At 36.2% G+C, this 22,201-nt stretch overlaps 1 protein-coding gene and 1 pseudogene across 1 annotated transcript; both read left to right on the top strand.

Moving 5' to 3' along the window:
* The first annotated feature begins 2 nt into the window (after nucleotides 1–2).
* MRPL47 (mitochondrial ribosomal protein L47) lies at nucleotides 3–22,185 on the top strand. The gene is made up of 7 exons (XM_004478966.5): nucleotides 3–138; nucleotides 2,414–2,565; nucleotides 3,077–3,137; nucleotides 5,861–5,957; nucleotides 9,730–9,860; nucleotides 12,774–12,869; nucleotides 21,759–22,185. The coding sequence occupies exons 1-7, from the start codon at nucleotides 41–43 to the stop codon at nucleotides 21,880–21,882; spliced, it is 759 nt and encodes a 252-aa protein (XP_004479023.1). The 5' UTR covers nucleotides 3–40; the 3' UTR covers nucleotides 21,883–22,185.
* Nucleotides 15,812–17,183, top strand: LOC139438768 (integral membrane protein 2B pseudogene; annotated as a pseudogene).
* Nucleotides 22,186–22,201: the final 16 nt, after the last annotated feature.

The raw sequence follows: 22,201 nt of genomic DNA, 5'->3' as shown, positions 1-22,201 counted from the left end.
TCGGCTGGCGGAAACGCAGTTTGCTTAATTATGTGAAAAAATGGCGATGTCCTGTTTCGCGGTTGTTTGTCGAGTGGTCTCGTCCTCCCTGAAGGCTTCCAGAGCGTTAGTAATTTCTCAGACCCCTGCTAGTCCAGGGTAAGTGGTGTGAGGAGTAGGTTTGTCCACCTCTCCAGCTTTGGGTATTATTTGGTTGCCCAGATGCTGAGAACAGCTCAGGGATGCAAAGACCGCCTGGATGGCTGAGCCCGAACCCACCTCCATAAGGAGTGAATGACCTCGTAGAAGTCACCCACTTCCAACATTTTCGACCCTTCCTCAAACATTTTGTTGCCGCCTTCTGTGGACTAGGCAGTACGTGGGGTTCGTAAGATGCCCAGTATTTGTTAAATTAAACAGAGACGTTGAGCTGGGTGGGATGGGATAAACGTTGCTGTGTGTAACTGAAGGAGGTCTGGATAGATAAAAAAAGAAGGGTCTTTTGTATTCCCAAGGACCTATCATAAAAAGATTGTTCGCCAGTAAATGTTGAATGAATAATCGAAAGTAGCCGAATGAATGGAAAGTCGCCTTAGAGGTGTGAGAAAGTAACATCCTACATATGGTATTATTTCGATGTGGGTGGAAAGACAGCTTGTTTTCTGGACAGCCGGTAGTTTTTTACATTAGGGTGTATGCTTTCGTTCTTTTTATTGGCATTTGTAAATAACAAGTGGAGTTTTTTAATATAGTAGGGTATGTCAGTTTTTTTTTTTAAAGGAAATAATGCATCTGCTTTTGAATGTACAGACGATCATTATCTATTATGTACTACTACTTAGACAAACCTTGGAGATGAGCAATTTTTCTTTGATTTTGCAGACTCAGAGGTGCCAAACCAGGATCAATGGTCGTTTACACCTCAACAGCCTTTTTCCCTAAAAATTAAAACTTAAACTTTTAAAAAACTTATAAGATGGTTATTTGTTCATTTGGAGACCATTTGGAAAATGGAATAAAATATTTTAAAGAAAATTTTAAATCTTCTATATTTCCACCACTTGGAGAAAAGGAGATTTCCTTCCATTCTTTTTAACTTTGCATATATACACATACATATATCCATTTTTGTGTTCTTCCTTTGTTTACCCAGCTCTTTATTTTTAAATATTTCAAACCCAACAAATATTCCAAGAGTAATATACAAATTAGCCATATCCTCTATACCTGGATTAACCAATTGATAACATTTTGTCCATTTTCTTTATCACTTTTTAAATTTTTTTTTTCTGAACTGTTTCAGACAGTCAAAATTGCAGGCATCGTGATGCTTCAGCATATTTCTCCTCACAAGGACATTCTCTTAATGATCACATTCAGTAAACTGATTATGAATACACTACTACATTACTAATGTACTTCTCTTAACACTAGTTTAATGTTAATTATACTACTATATCTACTGTATATGGCATACAGTCCAAACTAAATGTCCTCAATGTCCAGGTAAATCCCTTTTATCCTTTTTTATTCATAATCTAATCAAGGATCACTTATTAAATTTACTTGTCACTGCTCTTAGAATCCTTTAATCTAGAATGGTTCCTTTTTTTCTCTTTCCTGACATTGACATTTTTGACAAGATCAGCCTTTACAGACTATCCTTCCATTTGGATTTGTCTGTTTGATTAGATTTAGGTTAAATATTTTTGGCAGGAATACAACATGTGTAATACACTTAATGATTTTGTTTTAAATCACTTTCCCAGGTCATTATATATTCTTTAAAAACATGGTTTTTAAATTATTGCACAATAGTTTATCATATCGATATAATTTATTTAACCATTCCCAATTGCTGTACATTTATGTTATAATCAATGCTTTTACTATCATAAGTAAAGCTTTAATACATCATAATTTATAAATTCCCATCAATGGTAATTTCTGTAGTGGAAATATCTAGATGTGGAATTTCTGGGTTAAAGGAAGTAGCGTTTTTAGCTCTTGATACATGTTGCAAAATTGACCTTCAGAATGTTTTTACCTGCTCATATACCTGCTAGCAGTGTATGAAGGACCTGAAAATATTATCTTAAAATATAAATTATGTAAATATACTACCTTTGAAATTATAGGGTAGTAAACTCCTACAGTGCGTACAATGTAATATTAAGAAATCTATTTTAAAAGCCTGTTAAAAGTTGTTGTTTTGTGTGCATGTGCAAAAACCCGAGTAGGTTTTTAATATTGTAAATCAGGAAATGATTCAGTTCATTGCTTATGAAATCCAAATGTAAAACTTTAATCACAGAAGCTAGAGTAGCTCAAGTGGTTGAGTGGCGGCATAACACATGGAAGGTCCTGGGTGCAAGCTCCGGCCCTATTACCTTAAAAAAAAAACAACTTTAATCACTTCTTTATATGTGTTCAGTTTCAGGTTTGCTCTTAGTTTATTGTCCAAGAATACACCAAATGCCACATCTTTTCACCAGTGTAGATTACTTCATACCACGTTATCAAGGAAAGGACTAGAAGAATTTTTTGATGACCCAAAGAATTGGGGGGAAGAAAAAGTGAAATCTGGTGAGATACTTGGTTTGGTCAATATTAAGCATATTTATTGAACCCTCTGTCATTCTAGTATTATTTATATAGTTTGGGAATTATCTAAGTCTTTCTTTTCTTCCTTTGAGAACATCTACTAGAAAAAATGAAAAGGACCATATAAAGAATAATTAATGTTTCTTGGCTATTAAGGTTTAAAAGAAGAATAGATTGAAATTATTAATTAAAGTGAAGTTTGGAGGTTTATTTTAGTTTTCATTTTTTAGATATATTAAAAATGTTTATACCTATGTTTTGACATTAGGGTGTGAAAATACATACCAAACTAACACAGTTTTTCAGTGCTGTTGTCAGTCACTTTCTAATATTTTGCATGTTATATAATGTTATATAATTAATCCTCACAGATCCTTATAATGTGAGCTATCATTGTACATTTTACAGATATGAAAACTGAGGTTTAGGTAAGTTATGGAATAATTTGCCAAAGGACACATTATTTCATGTTATAAATTTATCATTTTAATAGGAGCTTCATGGACCTGTCAGCAATTAAGGAACAAAAGTAATGAAGATTTACATAAACTTTGGTAAGTATATTAAGTATATTAACATCTAAGTGTTTGAAATACATATCTCATAACCATGAGTTACAAATTCTGTATATATCTTCAATGTAAGAAATTAAGGTGATTTGTTTTACAGTACTACAGATGATGTATATCATATACATATATATGTATACACATGCATAACTCTATATATACTAGATAAACTAAAGGTTTTGAAAATATGACAAGTTAGATTCTATTAAGCAAAATGTTAATGAGTTCTCAAGTAGTTGGAGCTGTAGAAATTTTACTGTAACTTCTACCCATCATAGTAGCAGCATTTTATTAGCAATTTCAGTAAAACTAGTAAAATACAATGGGAGAAATAGTTGGTCATTCTCAGACCTCCCTCTTCATTACCTTTTGTATGGTCTCAGATTGTTGGTGTTGAAGGGTCATTTAACCAGGAAATTAGGTAGATTTTTCTGGCAGGTTCTCATTCTGAATTAGAAAAGGTTGAGGGGATTTAAGTCAAGGTTGTTTTTTTTTTCCCCCCCAAAGATTTATTTCTCCCCCTCCACCCCCCCGCCACTGCATTGTTTTACACTCTCTATATGCTTTCTGTGTCCATTCGCTGTATGTTCTTCTGTGTCTGCCTGTCTTCTCTTTAGGTGGCTCTGGGAACCGATCCCGGGATCTTCCAGAGTGGGAGAGAGGTGCTCAAACTCTTGTGCCTCCCTAGCTCCTTGGTCTGCCACATCTCTTATGGTCTCTCCTCTGTGTCTCTTTTTTTTTTTTTTTTGCATCATTTGCTGTGCCAGTTCTCCATGCAGGTCAGCACTCTATGCTGGCCAGCACTCTTGCACAGGCCAGCTATCCACGTGGGCCAGCTCTACGTGTAGGCCAGCTTGCCTTCACCGGGAGGCCCTATGAATCAAACCTTGGACCTGCTATATGGTAGGCAGTATCCCAGTCACTTGAATCGCTCACATCGACTTTCCAAGGTTGCATTTTTAATTGACTATATATAGCCCAGAGATGTGTTTTGTTTGGTTATTTTCATGTTTTAAGGTTGGAAAATTTCACATAAAAATATGCATTTCCGTCTTCTCTTTAGTAATCAAACCAATGATCTGGCAACATTGGACCTGTGTCCCTATCTGGTAAACTACTGACTAGTTGTTAAGTGGAGCAATGCACACCACTTTTCCTTACCTATCCTGTTGTTCTTTCACCAAGTCTACTTCATTTATGATGGTTATCCCCTGATTTAAAGGGTCATTTACCTTTTAACCTACATGGTAGATTAAAGAATTGTGGAATGATTTTAAAATTACTAATGTTACAGGTCTATTCATTATTGGAAAATAACTTGTTTTAAAGCTGTCTTATTGTGGATTTTCAGTAAAAGGATAGTTAGGGCTATTTCAATATTCATCATGGCTAAAAGAAACAATTTATGTTCTGTCACTTCTTCCCCCCAAACTTGTCTTCTTTCAAAGCATAAAGTACCCCAATTATTTTGTTTCCTTTTCAGTGACTTCCACATTTATTTCCTTTCCATTCCTCCAGCTCTGAATTTCAGTTAAATAGAATTATTCACAAAATCTACCCTCACTTCAGCTTTGCTGCTTCAGTGCCTTCAGTTATGCTTAGTTTATTCTTTCTCCCATCCTAACAAATCCCATATCCTCTATGAAGCTTTTCTTGTTAATCTTAGCCAGAAGAGATGTTTTCATCTCTCCCACTTAATTCTTCTTGTACTTATTGTTTGTACCACTCAATACTCCACATCAAGCAGCATGGTTGAGTAAAATAAAAATAGAATGGATAGTCTGGGATTTGAATCTTGATTTTGTTATGTGACCCAGAATGCCTTATTTCTCTTAGCCATGGTTACTTCATTTAGGAAGTGGAAATAGTACCTACTTCAAAGGATTGTGGTAAGAATTAAGTGAAACAACATGTATAAAGTGCTTAGCACACTGCCTGGAATATAACATCTTGTTTCAGTTTGCTAAAAACTGCTGTAAGCATTATACCAAAAATGGGTTGGCTTTTACAATGGAGAATTATTAACTCAAGCTTACAGTTCTGAGGCTGTGAAAATGTCCAAATCAAGCCTTCATCAGGCGATGCTTTACTCTCTGAAGACTGGCTGCCAGTGGGTCTGGACTCCTCTTTGATATGGGAAGGAATATGGTGATGTCCACTGATCTCTCACTTCTTGGGGTCTCATAGCTTTCAGCTTCCTGGTTTCCGTGGCTTCCTTTCTCAGCTTCTGTGTCTTTCTGTCTCTGTCTCCTTATTCATGACATTTATAAAGGACTTGAGTAAGAGGATTGACCCTACTGAAGTAACCTTATAAAAAAATCCTGCCTGCAATAGGTTCACAACTGCAGGAATGGATTAGTATTATGGACATGATTTTCCGGAGTCCATCCAGCATCAAACTGTCATACATGTACTCAATAAATATTATTTTTCTACCATCTTCCTTCTCTCTCCACTTGGACTGTAGGGACTGTGTTTAATGCTTTTCTGTAACTCTTCTAACACTTAGATAGTATATGCTAAATAGAAGTTAACTAAACAAATAAGCATAGATATAACTGTTTAAAAGATTAGTCTTTGTAATGATATTCCATATATTAAGATTTCTAAAGACTTTCAAGTACAGATCATTAATTTGATGTTAGAAATCACAACTTTATTAATATAATCACAGAGTAATATCGTATGCTTTGTTCTTTTTGATATAGGTATGTCCTGTTGAAAGAAAGAAACATGCTCCTAACTCTAGAACAGGAGGCCAAGAGACAGAGATTGCCAATGCCAAGTCCAGAGCGATTAGAAAAGGTAAGGCTTGTGGGAGACTGGAGACTTTCATGTAGAGTAAAACTAAAAACAGTGGTGTATGGTTACTGTGTTGCTTGTCAAGCAGATTTCTTTTTTCTAGACAGTTTAGGTCAGTTATTTTTTTATCAAAACTTTATTGAGATATATTGAATGTATCATAAAATTCATTTGTTTTAAATGTACAATTCAGTGGTTTTTAGTATGTTTACAAAGTTGTGCAACCATCATTACAATCTAATTTTAGGATATTTCCATCAATCCCAAAAGAAATTTTGTGCCTATCTGCATTCACTCCCAATTCTCATCCCTAACCCCCAACATGTGCTCTCTTTATTTAGAACTATGAAAAATAAATATATATTACTGTACTGATATATTGTGTACATTATAAGACATATATACACAGGAATGATTCGGGGAAGATGGTGGAGTAGAAAGCTCCAGGAATTATTCCCTCTAGTAAACAACTATTGAGCTGGCAGGAACTATCTGAATCAACTATTTTGGAACTCTGGAATCAAATGAAATACTGCAGCATCCAGGTAAAAACTAAAGAAAGAGTTGGTAAACTGCAGTAAATATCAGAATTTTACCCTCTGGGCATCAGCTACCAGCTCCCATGCCCCAGCTTTGGGGCAGGCAGCAGTGATGACTGCAGCCTGGCTCCTGGTACAGCTTTCTGGTGCCAGGATGGATGATAAAAACCTAGTTCTCCAAAGTCCAGGGATGTGTAGTCTGATGACTGATCACAGGTTTTGATCAGATATTTCAGATCTTTGGGTGGCCAGTTCTGAGGGTAGTCATTGTTTCAACCCTTTCTCCCTCCTCAGGCAAAAACAGCAGAGGGGGCATAAAAAGGGGGTACCTATTCCTTCCACCCCCCCTTCTCTTTCCTTTCCCCATTTGGGAGCAAAAATAATTTGGAAAAGTCACAATTGATGACTCCAGCCCTCAAAAGCAACAAGACATCTGACAAGCCCAGAGAAGTGGAAGAACTGGATTTCCAGAGTTATGGCAACATTATACAATGTCCAGTTTCAACAAAACGATTATAAAATAGGTAAGGAAACAGGAAATTATGGCCCATTCACAGGAGAAAAAAGAATTTGCCAGAATATGTCCCTGAGGAGGTTCATACATTAGAACTATAAATCAAAGATTTTAAATCTATTGTCTGAAATATGTTCAATTAGCTAAAGGAATCCATATATAAAGAACTAAAGGAAATTAGGAAAATGTGTCTGGACAAAATATAAAGAGGTAGAAATAATAAAAAGGAACCAAAGAGAAATTTGGAGCTGTAAGCTACAGTAATTAAAATTTAAAAAAACTCACTGGATGTATTCAACAGCAGATTTGAACATGCAGAAAAAAGGATCAGCAAACTTGAAGACAAGACAATTGAAATTATTCAGTGTGAGGAACAAGAAAAAAGCATAATGAACAAATGAACAGAGCCTAGGGGACCTGTGGGATCTATACCAAGATACAACTCATTGGAGTCCTAGAAGGACGAGAGAGAAAGGGATATAAATAGTATTTGAAGAAATAATGGCTGAAAACCTCTCAAATCTGATGAAAAACATGAATATACACATCCAGGAAGCTCAGCTACTCCAAGCAAGATAGACTCTAAGAGATCTACACCAAGACAAATTATAGCAAACTTGTCAAAAGCTAAAGACAAAGAAAGGATCTTGAAAATAGCAAGAGAAGTGACTTGTTAAGTACAGCGGATCCCCAAAAAGATCAATAGTGGATTTCTCATCAGAAACCATGGAAGCCAGAAGTCAGTGGGATGGCATATTTTAAATCCTTAATGAAAAAACTGTCAACCAAAAACAGCAGAATTATCTTTGAAAAATGAAGATTTGAGACACAGATAAACCAAAGCCGAAAGAGTATATTACCAGAAGACCTGCCCTACTAGAAATGGTAAAGGGAGACCTTCAGGCTGAAATAAAAGGACACTAGACAATAACTTAAAGCCATAAGAAGAAATAAAGAACATTGGTAAGGTAACTACACAGGTAAATATAAAATCCTGTATTATTGGACTTTTGGTTTGTAACTGCTTCCCTCCTCCCCCATATGACTTAACAGACAAATGTGTAAAATACCATTTTAAATCTATGTTAATGGGCATGCAATGTATAAAGATGTCATCTGAAACAATAACAATATAAAGGGGGAGGAAACGAGATTTATAGGAGTTGCGAATTTATATACTAGGTTAGTAATAGCTGAATTACATTGTTATTAGTTTAAGATGTTAATTGTAATTACAAAGATAATCACTAAGAAAATAACTAAAAAATATAGAGAAAAGGAAGTAAGGGAATCAAAATGGCACGCTACCAAAAAAGCAACTAAATACAGAAAAAAGGCAGTAATGGAGTAATTGAGGAACAAAAACATATAAGACATATGAGAAAATAGCTATATGGCAAAAATAAATCTCAGTTATTTTAAATGTCAATGAATTAAACTTCCCCCTTAGAAGGCAGAGATGAAGAAGCTTGATCCATCTATCTGCCATCTATAAGATATTTACTTTAGCTACAAAGATTCAAAGAGGTTGAAAGTAAAAGGATGGAAAATGATATTTTATGCAAACAGTAATCAAAAGAGAGCTGGAATGGCTATATTATAGTCAGATAAAATAGACTTCAAAAAATATTAAAAGAGATCAAGAAGGATATTCTGTACTGATCATATGACCCAGCAATTCTACTCTTAAAGATTCTCAAAAGAATTGAGAATAGGAACTCAGATATTTGTACACCAGTGTTCATCACAGCATTTTTCACAGTAGCCCAAAGGTGGAAGCAACCCAAGTATCCATCATCAGAAAATGAGGCCTATCCAAACATTGGAATATTTTTCAGCCATAAAAAAGAAGTGAAGTTCTTTATATGCTATCACATAGGTAGACCTTGAAGACATCATTTTGAATGAAATAAAACTGACACAAAAGGACAAATATTGTATGATTTCTCTTATATGAAATACTTAAATTTACAGAGATAGAAATAAGAATGGAGGTTATTGTTATCAGGTGGGTGGAGGAGGGAATAGAGAGTTACTGCTAAATGATTGGTTTGGGATGATGAAAATAGTCTGGAAATAGTGGTGAAAGTTATGTATTGTCAGTGTACTTAATATCATGTTATGCATATTTTACCACAAATAAATTATAAAATACATATACAACAGAATCTTAAGAGATGAAAATAAATAGAAGTTCCAATATTTTTTCATTCTGGTGGATCTTTAGAAGTTACTCTAGAACATTGTAGATTGATATCTCTTTCCCTGTAATAGCAATCCCTGTCAGGCAGGCTAAAATATCTGTCTGCATATTGGGGCACAGTGATTATTTGAGGCCAAAACATGGATTTTAATCCAGCAAAATTTTCAAATTATTATTTCCTGGCTTACTGAATAATGAAATAACAAAAGTCAAATTGGTCTCCAAAAGGAATCTATAAAATTGTATCCCTCTTCAAGCAAAACTAATATATGGAAATCTGAACTAAATAAATTTTCATTTAAATGAAACTATAAACTTTTAAAAAAATACAGAAAGTGATATTACAAACATCTATGTATGCCTACCTATGCCAGAAAGATATTTAGGAAATATTTGACAAAATAGTTCTTTGAAAAAAAAAATTACCATAGGCTTTCTGTAGCATAAGTCTCTATATGTTCTCTTTGGAATTCTGTCATAGGTGATTGTTGAAATGGCATGTTTCTATTCTCTTCTCAGGTGGTAGATTCCATGGATGCATTAGATAAAGTTGTCCAGGAAAGGGAAGATGCCCTAAGGCTTCTTCAGACTGGTCAAGAAAAAGCTAGGCCCGGTGCTTGGAGAAGAGACATCTTTGGAAGAATTAGCTGGTACAAAAATTACATTGTGGCTCTTTTAAGATGAACATGAATATTCTATGCCTTCTACCCCTGCCCAATATCTTTTCAAGAAAACTCTCACCATTTGAGACATATTAGGGATATATCTATTTATAAGCAAAGACCCAAAGCCCTTTGGAATTCCAGGATATGAATGAGGATTGCTTGTATCAGTGGTTCTAAATCTTACATGGAGCATATGAACTTTTGAGAATTTGATGAAAATTCCAGATTCTTTTTCCAGAAAAATGTTCATTATACTTACAATTTCAGAGGTTTATAGATCCTATGAAGCTAGCTAACTTCAGCAGACATACCTGCCTTCTTTGCCCATTAAGAACCTGGGGCTTTTTTTTTTTTTAAACATATTTTATTAATACATATTAATAAAGCATACAGTTCATCCAAGGTGTACAGTCAGTGATATTTGGTATAATTACATAGTTGTGTATTAATCACTTCAGTAATTATTAGAGCGTTTTCATTATTTCAATAATATTAATAGTAAACAAAAAAGAGACAAAGTTCTTCACCTCAGTCTCTCTATGTTGAAAAAGAAGTTCTAGAGGAATAAGGCCCCACCAACTAGTCACAGTTTGTACCCATTGCCATCAGGATGAGCCCTGGGCCAACTTATGAAAGCGTCTTTTCCGCCCCTTGGTGTGTTTTATTTTTTCATCTTTTTTTTTTTTTTAAAGATATGTAGATCACAAAAAATGTTACGTTAAAAAATATAAGTGAAAGTGTTTTTTTTAACCCCACTTTCCGGTCCAGAAAATGACTTCTTACAGAGAGATGTCAAGTAATGAAAGTGAAGATGGCTGCATTCATTACGCATTTCTTCTTTTCATGACATCTTTTTCCTACTTCCAGTTCCCAGAATTTTGACAAAGCTTGAGAAAGATCGGATAATCAACATTTACACTGAATTATAAATAACTGAGAAGACTCAGTGTATTCTTCCTGGAGGTTTATTTACATTTGGATTAAGTACCCAACCTGAAAAATCATTACTAGAATTTTAAACAACAGTCCACAAAATGGGGAGAACATTTTGGGTGGTTGGAGACCTTCCCTGTAACCTTGAAATTATACCATATAAAATGCGCCTTACTCACTTGATGGGTTCTTTCAGTGGAATTTTTGGTATTGGGGATGCTCAGGTCTAAATTTAGGGAAATAACTATGCTGTCTTACCTAATCCACCATAGAAAAGAGTGAAATTATCAAAACACCTCACTAAAAACTATTTTATTTTCTACCTTATTTGCATTAATCTTGTTGAGGTCAAATAGGAAAGGGTAGAGGGGAGAATCTGTGTGAATTCAAGAGTCTCTTAAGAGTGGTAATCTCTTCAAGCATTTTTAAATTTTGCTTTTATATCTCCCAAGCTAAACAAAGTAGTGAACTTAGCAATTATGTCATTTTTCCAGTATAGCTTATTAACTCAAACCTAATTCCATTGCCTTTTTTCCCTAATTCCTTATAGTATATTAAAATATTTAAGATAGGCTTTTATTTTATTTTTAAGATTTATTTATTTATTTATTTATTTATTTCTCTCCCCTTCCCCCCCCACCCTGGTTGTCTGTTCTCTTTGTCTGTTTGCTGCATCGTCTTTGTCCGCTTCTGGTGTTGTCAGCAGCACGGGAATCTGTGTTTCTTTTGGTTGCGTCATCTTGTTGTGTCAGCTCTCCGTGTGTACGGCACCATTCCTAGGCAGGCTGCACTTCTTTTGCGCTGGGCGGCTCTCCTTACGGGGCGCACTCCTTGCGTGTGGGGCTCCCCTACGTGGGGAACACCCCTGCGTGGCAGGGCACTCCTTGCGTGCATCAGCACTGCACATGGGCCAGCTCCACACAGATCAAGGAGGCCCGGGGTTTGAACCATGGACCTCCCATGTGGTAGACAGATGCCCTATTCACTGGACCGAGTCCACCGCCTAAGATAGGCTTTTAAATGCAGAGTTTCTTCTTAAAAATATTGTATCCAATTTTTTTAATGTGAAAAAGAACATGTGATTGTAATGTAAGATTTTTTTTGAAGTGACATGTCTTTAGTGGTTGGGAAATAGGAGTAGACTATTTAATGGGAATGAACTGAAGGAAATACTAGACCACACCTATTCTGCTTAAGGCAGTAGTCTATACCTTTTATGGCACTGTCAAATTGTATTCTAAAAGCCAAAATTACAAAAATATGGAATTTAGGTTTATAATATTACAGATTAATTTTGAATTTTTAGAAACAATTGTTTAAAAGGCCTGAAATTTAGTCTCCTTTAACTTTTTAATTGAAATATTTTCAAATAAATGTTATACTGTGGTTTTACAATATCCTTTTCTTTCCATTCAATGTTATGGTTTTCTAGGTTTCCTTTTTAGATCTAAATTAATGATAGATACCTTCATTTTAAATGCTGGATAGAATTCCATTTTAGGACCACAACATATATGTGAATATATCAGTTTCCTTTTGAAGTTAGGTTGGCCCCATTTATTTACATTTTAAAAATAAATGCAAACATAAGTGCAAATATCAAATTATATATATATAGTTCTATATCAATTATATATAAACATCAAATTATATGTATGTATGTATATAGTAAAAGTAAAAAAAAATACCTGGTAATGGTACATTCCACTTATGATAAGTAGGTACTGTGGAAGGAGGGAACTTGAGCTGTGTCTGCAATTTTGTTGTAGGTTTGTGAGTGTCATCTGTACTTTTTTGTAAGTTTACAGTTTTTCATAATTTAAAACTGAAAATTCAAAAATCTTTAAAAATCAGTCGCATTTCATTTTGCTGAAAACATTTGGTTCAAAGAAAGAAGTGTGTTTTAAAAAGTGAAGATGTGTTAAATATTTTCAATAAGGTGATAACTTTTTGCTTTCTTGGCAGGTACAAGTTCAAGCAATGGCCTATACCTTGGCACCTAAATAAAAGATACAATAGGAAACGATTTTTTTCAATGCCTTATGTGGAACGTTTTATCAGGTAAGCACAATGAACCTAATAATGTAATGTATCATCTTTATATCAGGTGGAATGTTAACCCTTCTTTACATTGTAATTTCTCTTTTCTTCTTTAAAGATTTATTTATTTCTCTACCCTCCATCCCACCCCAGTTACCTGCTGTCTGTGTCCATTCACTACATGTTCTTCTGTGTCCACTTGTATTCTTGTCAGCGAGGCATCGGTAATCTGTGTCTCTTTCTGTTGTGTCATCTTGCTGTGTCAGTTCTCTGTGTGCATGGTGCCACTCCTGGGCAGGCTGCACTTTTATTGTGCGGGGTGGCTCTCCTTACAGGGTGCACTCCTTGCGCATGGGTCTCCCCTACATGGGGACACCCCTGTGTGGCACAGCACTCCTTGCACTCATCAGCACTGCGCATGGGCCAGCTCACCACATGCGTCAGCAGGCCCTAGGTTTGAACCCTGGACCTCCCATGTGGTAGTAGGCAGATGCTCTGTCAGTAGAGCCAAATCCAATTCCCTGTAATTTCTCTTATTATCTAAGAAATAGTTTATTATGGAAAGAAAAATCAGGTGAAAAAAGAGAAAAATTAAAGTTGCATAAGAATCTCACATTTTAGAAATAGCTGCAGTTAGCATTAGAGAGTATACCCTTTCAAAAGTTTTATTGTCTTATCTATTCATCTATTTATATGTAGATGGATGGTAATATCTTACTGTAATGCTAAAGTGAGGGTTCAGATGATTCAGTTGCATAAAATGTGAGCTGAAGTTATTGCAGAGTTGTCGAAATGAAAAGAAGAGCTAGGGAGAGGAAAGGAGCCTGCTGCGTAATATCTGAATCCATGTTATCCTGGAGTGCATTATTGCAAGGCTTTAGTATATTTCAAACAAAGAAACTGAATGTACTGATTTTGAATCAACTTTTCTTCATTTACTAGATCTTGAAAATCTATATCAATAAATAGTCTTCTATAGCATCTTTTTAATTCATGGATTTAGTTCATTATGTGCTCCATAATTTATTTAAATCAGTTCTCTGTTAGATGTAGAGATGATTTCCAGTCTTCAGTATCAACAGTGCTTTGTTAGTTATCTTACCTCTTTTTAAAAAGGATTTGAGATGGTCTTTGGCCCTTTCAGGAATATAGTTCTTCATGTTTTATTGTGTCCTGTGATACATCTTGAAGACAAAGGCATTTAGAGATGTTTCCTAGAGTATCATCTGGAATCCTTTTGGAATCCTCTTCGTTTTAGGTGAGAATTCTTAATGTCAGGAGAAGAGTAGATGAACTCAGTGAGTGAGCTAATATGTACAGGTCAAAAATAAGAATGTGCATTACTGTACAGAAGATACTATATATGTAGAAAGGAAAAATTTTGAAGAATATCTTTTTTTAATAGGTAGAAATTATGGAGAACATTCATATTTTACGTATTTCAATCCAGAGACAATGTTAAAATCTTTTAAAAATCCTTTTAAAAGGGAGAGGGGGCACAACTTTATTTTTCCAATTAATAAATTGTTTTGGGAGAGTGTTCATTTTTTTAGGTAAAATTTGCATACAGTGAACTGCAGTCAATTTTATAGGTGTGACAAATGTGTTCACTTGAGTAACCTACCTCTATCAAAATAGAGAACATTCCCATCACTCCAGAATGTTCCCTAGTGCTCCTTCCCACTCATTTTCTTCATCCACCAAAGTCCACCATTGTTCTTATTTCTTTTTCAGGTTAGTTTGCTTTCCATATAAATAGAATCATACAGTATGTGCTTTTTTATATATTCAGTTTCAGTTTGCTCAGTATGTCTGTGAGATTTATTCTTGCTTTACAGTATATCTTTGTTCCTTTTTTATTACAAGTAATAGCACTGTATGAATATACCACAGTTTTCCCACTCTTCTGTTGATGGACATTTGGGCTGTTACTAGGTTTGGGCTGCTATAAACAGGCCTCAACTTTTTCTTACCCCTTTGAATCTCTTATATTATCTGTTGCTAGTATTCAGTTACTTTATATCTTTCTCCCTTTTCATCAAATTGTACTTTGACATATCCCACATTTTGCTTAGACAGCTCTTTTTCTCCTCCCTGCATACTCATCTATCTCCTAAGTCTTTATTTGAGAATAACCCAAAATATATTTTTATATTGCTCTGACCATGGATTTTTTTTTTAAAGCTATTCCTTAGATTTTGTTTTGCAATTTTTAGGATTTTGGACTTGCGTATTTCTTTTCCATTCCATTAGAATTTGAGAACGTTGATCTCAAAATAGTTTATATAGCAGTTTTTTTCCTTTGTTAAGTTTATTATTGAATAGGAAAAACAAAGGGTTTCTGGTATGGCAGAAGAGTGAAGTGGTCCTGTCAACCCCGGCTAATTATAAAAACTGAATAAAAATTTTAAAAACAACTGTTTTAAAACACTGGAAAGTATCCAAAAGCAGACAGAAGCCAAAGGAGAATTAAACAAATGGAAAGGGAAAGAATTGAAAGTTTGTGGTTTCCTGGACCAAGGATGCTGTTCATCCTTCTCTAGCGTGTCTACAGAAAATAACACATGGGGGTGAACCACAGAGAAACTGGCTAAATGTGCTAGAGAACAGAAGTCACAGCTGGGAAAGAACCTGGGAATTTTTTAAAGAAGGAAACCCTGGCAGCACAAGAACCACAGCTTTTAACAACTTCCCTGGGTATGTCCTACTTCTAGCAAGAAGAAACTGTTACCTCAGAAACTGTTACCTCTCCCCCAAGAGCTTGCATCTGTTTTTCAAAAAACAATATAGACCTGGCTTGTAAGAGCCGCACAGCAGTAGCTACCTCAGCTGCTACCTAGGACACCCACACCTCAGCAGCCACTGAACCATGCCTAGAGCCTGACCTAGGAACCTGTAGCCACTGCCCAGAGCTCACACCGGAAACCCATTGCTGCCCTCTGATGCTTCCTCAGTGCTGTGCCATGCGTGGTGAAGGTGACATTCAGCTCATCTCTGGCTGTTCTGAGTATAGAGAGGAGCTCTATAGAACAACAGTTTGCCACCAAACTGAGAGGGATACATCAGACCAAAGAAGAACTTGGAGAAGTCCCACTTCTCCATGAACGTTTATTAGGGGGCTTATGTAGAGTCCTCATCCTCAGCGGTGGGAGACAACAGATCCAAGTTTAGTCGTCCTCATCTTACCACAAAACGAGAGGGGTCTTTTATAGTGCATGTTTACATGCATATAGGGGAGACACATGAGGGGAGCAGGACTTCTAAAGAATGTAGAAGTTTCTTTAGAAACAATTAAGCAGTTAATCTTTACCATATTTCTTGGTGAGGCAGAAGTTATGTATTCATGGTAACTCTATGGGAGATCTCTTGATACGAACTTAATCAACAGAACAGGTATTCTTACACGTTACTTGGAGAAGAGTTTAAGCATTTATGATACAAGACTTACTGATCAGTCACAAGTTGGCAAAGAATCATTTCCTGACACTTGCCTTTTAGCTACTTAAGAATGGAATGTTGCTGCAACTGGAGAGTGAACGAACAGCAAGGGTTGGGGTGGGGAATGCAAAACCATACATGCCCCACTGCCCCAGAAGGAAACCAAGAATGATGAGCCCAGGAGCATTGAGGCGGTGCTCATCATCCCCCTCCACCCCACTCCATTGCTGTCAACTGCAAGGACCCTGATGAAGTGATACCAGCTGTCCTCAAAGAAGAGCTTGGTGCTTGTGCATATGCTTTGAACTAGGGTTTATACTTGTGGATGTTGTTCTGGGAGGAACATACCTGTACGTACATTTTGGAGAACATCAAACATCATCTTAAAGGAACCTTCTACAGTTGACCCGGCTGCTCACTACCAATTGAGGAAAATTTTAAGATCCTTGAGGAAGATGAGGTTGAATTAATCAGTGTGCCTGTCCCATGTTTTCAGATACTGATCCTGCCAACATCGTTCTTGACTTTAACAAGAAACTCATAGCCTATTTATTCAGTGTTATGTGAACCCTCAGAACACTTAAATTGTTATGCCACCTAAAAACCTGTTGCGTTCTTTATTAATATCGAGGCTAGGACTCATTTGCCTTGGTCCTGTCTTATTCATGAATACATGGCTATCACTGATAGCATTGGAAATGTTGATCACCTGGATTTATTTATTGACTATGCTATGATGTGGAAACTTTACAAACTGCAAAGCAGAGAAACCATTAAAGGTATTCAGAAGTGTGAAATCCACAATTGTGTTACAATCTGGCATTTTGAAAATGAATTTGCCCTGGGAACTTTAATTTCTTCTTGAACAGTCAAGAAAAACGTGAGAAAGATTTAATAATCTTACATATAGGTAGTAAACAGGGCTTTACTATCTTTTCATCTCATAATTCAGTTAAAACTATTACCTTTAAAAAAGCAAAAGTAAAAACTAATTTAAACAGAATCAGAATGTCTTTAAACTGAGCTTTAAAATGCTTTAGTGTACTTTAGAACAATCTAAAATTTTCATTTTCCTCACATAACCATTTCATTTTATTATCACATCAGTGCTATTCATTAGTACACATTATGAAAGTTCATAGAGACAGAAAATAGATTACAAGGTACCAGGGGCTGGGGTGGGAAATGGGGAGTCAATACTTTATAGATAGACTTTCTGTTTGTGGTAAATGTAAAAGTTTTGGTAGTGGATAGTGGTGAGTAGCACCACATTGTGAATGGAATTAACACCAATGAACTGTATTCTTGAAAGTGGTTAAAATGGGAAAAGAATTTTTATCTCTTTGAAAAAAAATTTATTAGAGAAGTTGTGAGCTTACAAAACAATCATGCATAACGTGCACAATTCCCATACATCACCCCTCCACCAGTACTTTACATTATTGTAGAACATTTGTTACAGATGATGAAAGAACATAATCAAGACTATTACCACTAATTATGGTCCATAGTATACATTTGGTATATTTTTCTATACACCCCCTATTATTAACACTGTGTATTAGTATTGTACATTTGTTGTAGTTCATCAGAGAACACTCTCATATTTGTAGTGTGAACCACAGTTCATCATCCACCACATGGTTCACTCTGTTTTACAGTTCAATGCCTTGTACATTCTGTATAAATTATACACTAAGTGGCTCTCACTTTCATCACAGAGTTGTGCCATCATCGCCCCAGTAAACCTTTTAATGTTTTCTGTAGCCCAAAAGAAAACGTCCCATCTACCCCTATTATTAAACCTTAATGTTGACATTGCTGCGAGAATATTAATGGGAAGCGGATGTGGCTCAAGGAATTGAGCACCCGCGTACCACACGGGAGCTGCCAGCTTTGGTTCCCGGTGCCTCCTAAAGAAGATGAGCAAGACAGCAAGTTGATATGATGGGCTGGTACAGCGAGCTGACACAACAAGACACAAGGAAGAAAACAACAAAGCAGGGAGTGGAGGTGGCTCAAGCAATTAGGCACCTCCCTCCCACACGGGAGGTTCCGAGTTCAGTCCCCAGTGCCTCCTAGAAAGAAAAGATGGGCACACAGCAAACAGACACAGGAAGTGCAAACAACTAGGGGATGGGGAGAAATAAAGAAAATCTTTAAAAATATATATATTACAATATTGCTGTTAACTGTAGCCCATAAGCTTCATTAATTGCATTTTTCCCATGTATCACTATATCCTTACCACCTTGTAATAGTGATGTACATTTTTTTCTAGTTCATAGAAGAACAGTCTTGTATTTGCACTATTAACCACAATCGTCATCCACCTCTGGGTTCACTGTTAACCAGTCCCTAGATTATGCTCCAGCTTTCTTTCAATTGACATTTACATCTAGACTACTCCTTTCAACCACAATCCCATTTATACACCAGCCATGTTATACTCATTATAATGTGTTACCATCAACTCTATCCATTTCCATACTTTTACAGTCAAACTAATTGAAACTTATATAGACATTACACATCAGTACCCCTTCTTGGTCCTCATCCTCTTAGTAACCTATAGTCTAGGTTTTAATTCCATGATTTTATTTTTTGTTCATATTAGTGAGACCATACAATATTTGTCGTTTTGTGTCTGGCTTATCTTACTTAGCATAATGTCCTCAAGTTTCACCATGTTATCATGTGTCCCAATTACATTTCTTCTTACAGCAGCATAGTATTTCATTGTATGTATATAGTTTTTAAAAAAATATGTTTATTTCCCCCATTGCCCCCATTGTCTGCTCTCTCTGACCATTCATTGTGTGTTCTTCTGTATCTGCTTGTATTTTCATTAAGCAGCTCTGGGGACTGATCCTGGGACTTTCCAGAATGGGAGAAAAGTGATTACTCTCTTGTGCCACCTCAGCTCTCCTGTTCTGCTACGTCTTCTTATTTTCTCTCCTGTCTCTTGCTGCACATTGGCCAGCACTCCTGTGCAGGGCGGCATTCCCATGCAGGGTGGCACTCCCGTGTGGGCTGCCACTCCGTGTGAGCCAGCTTGCCCTCACGAGGAGGCCCTGGGCATCGAAACCTGGACCTCCTGTATGATAGACAGGAACCCCATTGGTTGCACCACATCCATTTCCCTGTACTTACTTTTTATCCATTCGTTTGTTGATGAGTACTTGGGTTGTTTCCATCTTTTGGCAGTTGTATATACCACTTTGAAGATCATTGTGCAAATGTCTGTTTTCAGTTCTGAATATATCCCTAGTAGAGGGATTGCCAGGTCATACGGCAGTTATGTATTTAGCTTCCTGAAGAACCGCCTGACTGTCTTCCACAGAAGCTGTACCATTCTGTATTCCTACCAACAGTGAAGGAGTGTTCCTACTTCTCCACATAACTCTTTAGCACTTGTTTTGTTTTTTAATAATGGGTCCTCTATGAGGTGTGAGATGCTATCTCTGTAGTTTTGATCTGCATTTCCCTGATAAGCTACTGATATTGAACATTTATTCATGTGCTTTTTTGCCATTTGTATTTCCTCTTAGGAGAAATGTACAAGTCTTTTGCCCAGTTTTAATTGGATTGCTTGCTCTTTTATTGTTGAGTTGTATGATCTTTTTATATGGCATGGAAAATCAAACCCTTATTGGATATGTGGTTTCCAAATATTTTCTCCCATTGAGTGGGCTGGCTTCTCACCTTGACAAGGTCCTTTGAAGCACAAAAGTGTTTAATAAGTTTGAGGAGGTCCCATTTATCCTTTTTTTTCTTTCATTGCTTGTGCTAAAATGGGAAATTTAATGTACGTTAATACAATAAAAAATAAGATAGCTTTGTTTATAGGATAAGATCCAACTTCTTCTGACCCACGGTTCCTACAATTTAGACTTCTACTTACTCACCTTTCATCAAAGCCAGACCTTTCTCATTTCCTAAACCTATCTTACTCATTTTCCCCTTTTGCTCCTTTTGTTCTACAGCTTTGTAATCTATTCATGAGACCCAGTTCAAATTACAGACAACTGAAGAAAATCTGACTGTACTCTTTAGTTTCTCCAAGCCTCATTCTCTACCATTTTATCCTTTGCCCCTTGGTCATTTAAGGTGAAGTCACAAAATGTGACTTTTAAAATAATATATAAGAACTTATCAATCTAGTGTTACCTTTATAGGTTCTATACATATTCTAATGATTCTACTTTTGGAACTACGTCTTTTAGCCTTACCTTCAGAGCATACAACATAATCTAAATATTCTCTTTTTTTTTTTAAGATTTTCTCTCTCCCCTTCTTCCCACCCCCACCCCCCATTGTCTGCTGTGTCCATTCGCTGTGTGTTCTTGTGTGTCTGCTTGCATTCTTGTCAGGCAGCACCGGGAATCTGTCTCTTTTTGTTGTGTCATCTTGCTGCATCAATTCTCCGTGTGTGCGGTGCCAATCCTGGGCAGGCTGCGTTTTTCACACAGGGTGGCTCTCCTTGCAGGGCGCACGCCTTGCGCATGGGACACCCCTACACGGGGGGCACCCCTGTGTGGCATGGCACTCCTTGCGCGTAGCAGCACTGTGCATGGGCCATCTCACCACACAGGCCAGGAGGCCCTGGGTGCTGAACCCTGGACCCCCTATGTGGTAGGTGAATGCTCTATCAGTTGAGCCACGTCCACGTCCCTCTAAATATTCCTAAGAATAACAAACCCTTATTCTTTCCTAAATTGCTTTTGTAAACGGCCAAAATTTAGTTGGAGCAAAGATGAATAGCATGGGTCTCATTTTGACTTTGTTTAGTTTTACCTTGTAAACTTAATAGTCCTAGGTTTTCTGTTTTTGTGTATATTTTTGTCTTCACCAAAATGTAACACCTGCTGAAAAGTTATCTCAAATTTCTATGACCTCCCTCATAGCACTGGTATATTGCAGTTACTCCAGTACCTCTTAGTTGTATTCTTGTTATTTTTATAAATTTGTGCTGCTCAGTAAAGTCCTGAGGCACTGGGATAGTGATGCATGGAAGCAAACACAGAGAGTGATGCATCACCCCAACTGCAATGCATCATCTCTTTGCATGGCTTTGTTTTCTCTCTTATAGAGAAAATGATCTGCTAGAGTAAGTGCTGTTTGAAATTAGGGAATTCTCAAAGGTCTCAGTATTCATCTCAGGATGTCAAAGACCTAATGTATTCAATAAAATTAGAACCTTTCCAAATTACAGTAGAAAGCCTTAGTCAGGATTGAACTTCAGGCCATCTGTTATAGGCTTACAAGGTCTTTCTAGTCAGGATACTTTGGGTAGGATTAGGGGTGCTTTTAATTTCACATCTTTTGACTTGTGTAGGTTTATTCAAGTTTAATAATATACATGACACACCAAATAGACTGGCATGACTGAGGATTTTAAGTAACTGATTTGAACATATTTTGATAGTTTCAAGTAAGTTTTGTGTAAATTGCTGTTATTTTTTATTCTAGACTTAGAATTGAGAAGCAAGCCCGCATCAAAGCAAGAAGAAAAAACTTACAGAACAAGAAAGAAAAATTTCTTCAGAAAAAATTTCCACATCTTTCTGAAACCCAGAAGTCAAGTCTTGCCTAAGACATCTGAACCCCAACCACTTTTTTTAATAATAGTCTATATATAAAAATAAATATATAACAAGGGATTTATAAAGGAATTGTATTATCAGCCAAAGGACTATTTACTTATAAATTGTTCTAAATGTGCATGTGGAATAGTAATTGTGGAAATGATCATGAATTTTTAAAAAATCAGGTATAAAGTTCAAATTAAATCCTGTTTTATAAATTCTAACTTTAAAGCAGGTTCTTCTAGTTCCTGTTATCTGTATATGTATGTCAACTGCCATAGAAAGGCAATAAAAGTGACTTTTGGAATTCATGTTACACTTTTATTA

This window comes from Dasypus novemcinctus, chromosome 4 (genome assembly GCF_030445035.2).
Source record: "Dasypus novemcinctus isolate mDasNov1 chromosome 4, mDasNov1.1.hap2, whole genome shotgun sequence".
In the NCBI taxonomy this organism is placed as follows: domain Eukaryota; kingdom Metazoa; phylum Chordata; class Mammalia; order Cingulata; family Dasypodidae; genus Dasypus; species Dasypus novemcinctus.
This window is presented reverse-complemented; position numbering and strand designations above follow the sequence as displayed.

What these genes read in the sequence shown, in the direction of transcription:
- MRPL47 (XM_004478966.5), top strand. Translation starts at nt 41, where the DNA reads ATGGCGATGTCCTGTTTCGCGGTTGTTTGTCGAGTGGTCTCGTCCTCC. An exon ending in CAGACCCCTGCTAGTCCAGG is followed by an intron (nt 139 to 2,413) that starts GTAAGTGGTGTG and finishes ATATGTGTTCAG; the next exon opens with TTTCAGGTTTGCTCTTAGTT. An exon ending in GAAGATTTACATAAACTTTG is followed by an intron (nt 3,138 to 5,860) that starts GTAAGTATATTA and finishes TTTTTGATATAG; the next exon opens with GTATGTCCTGTTGAAAGAAA.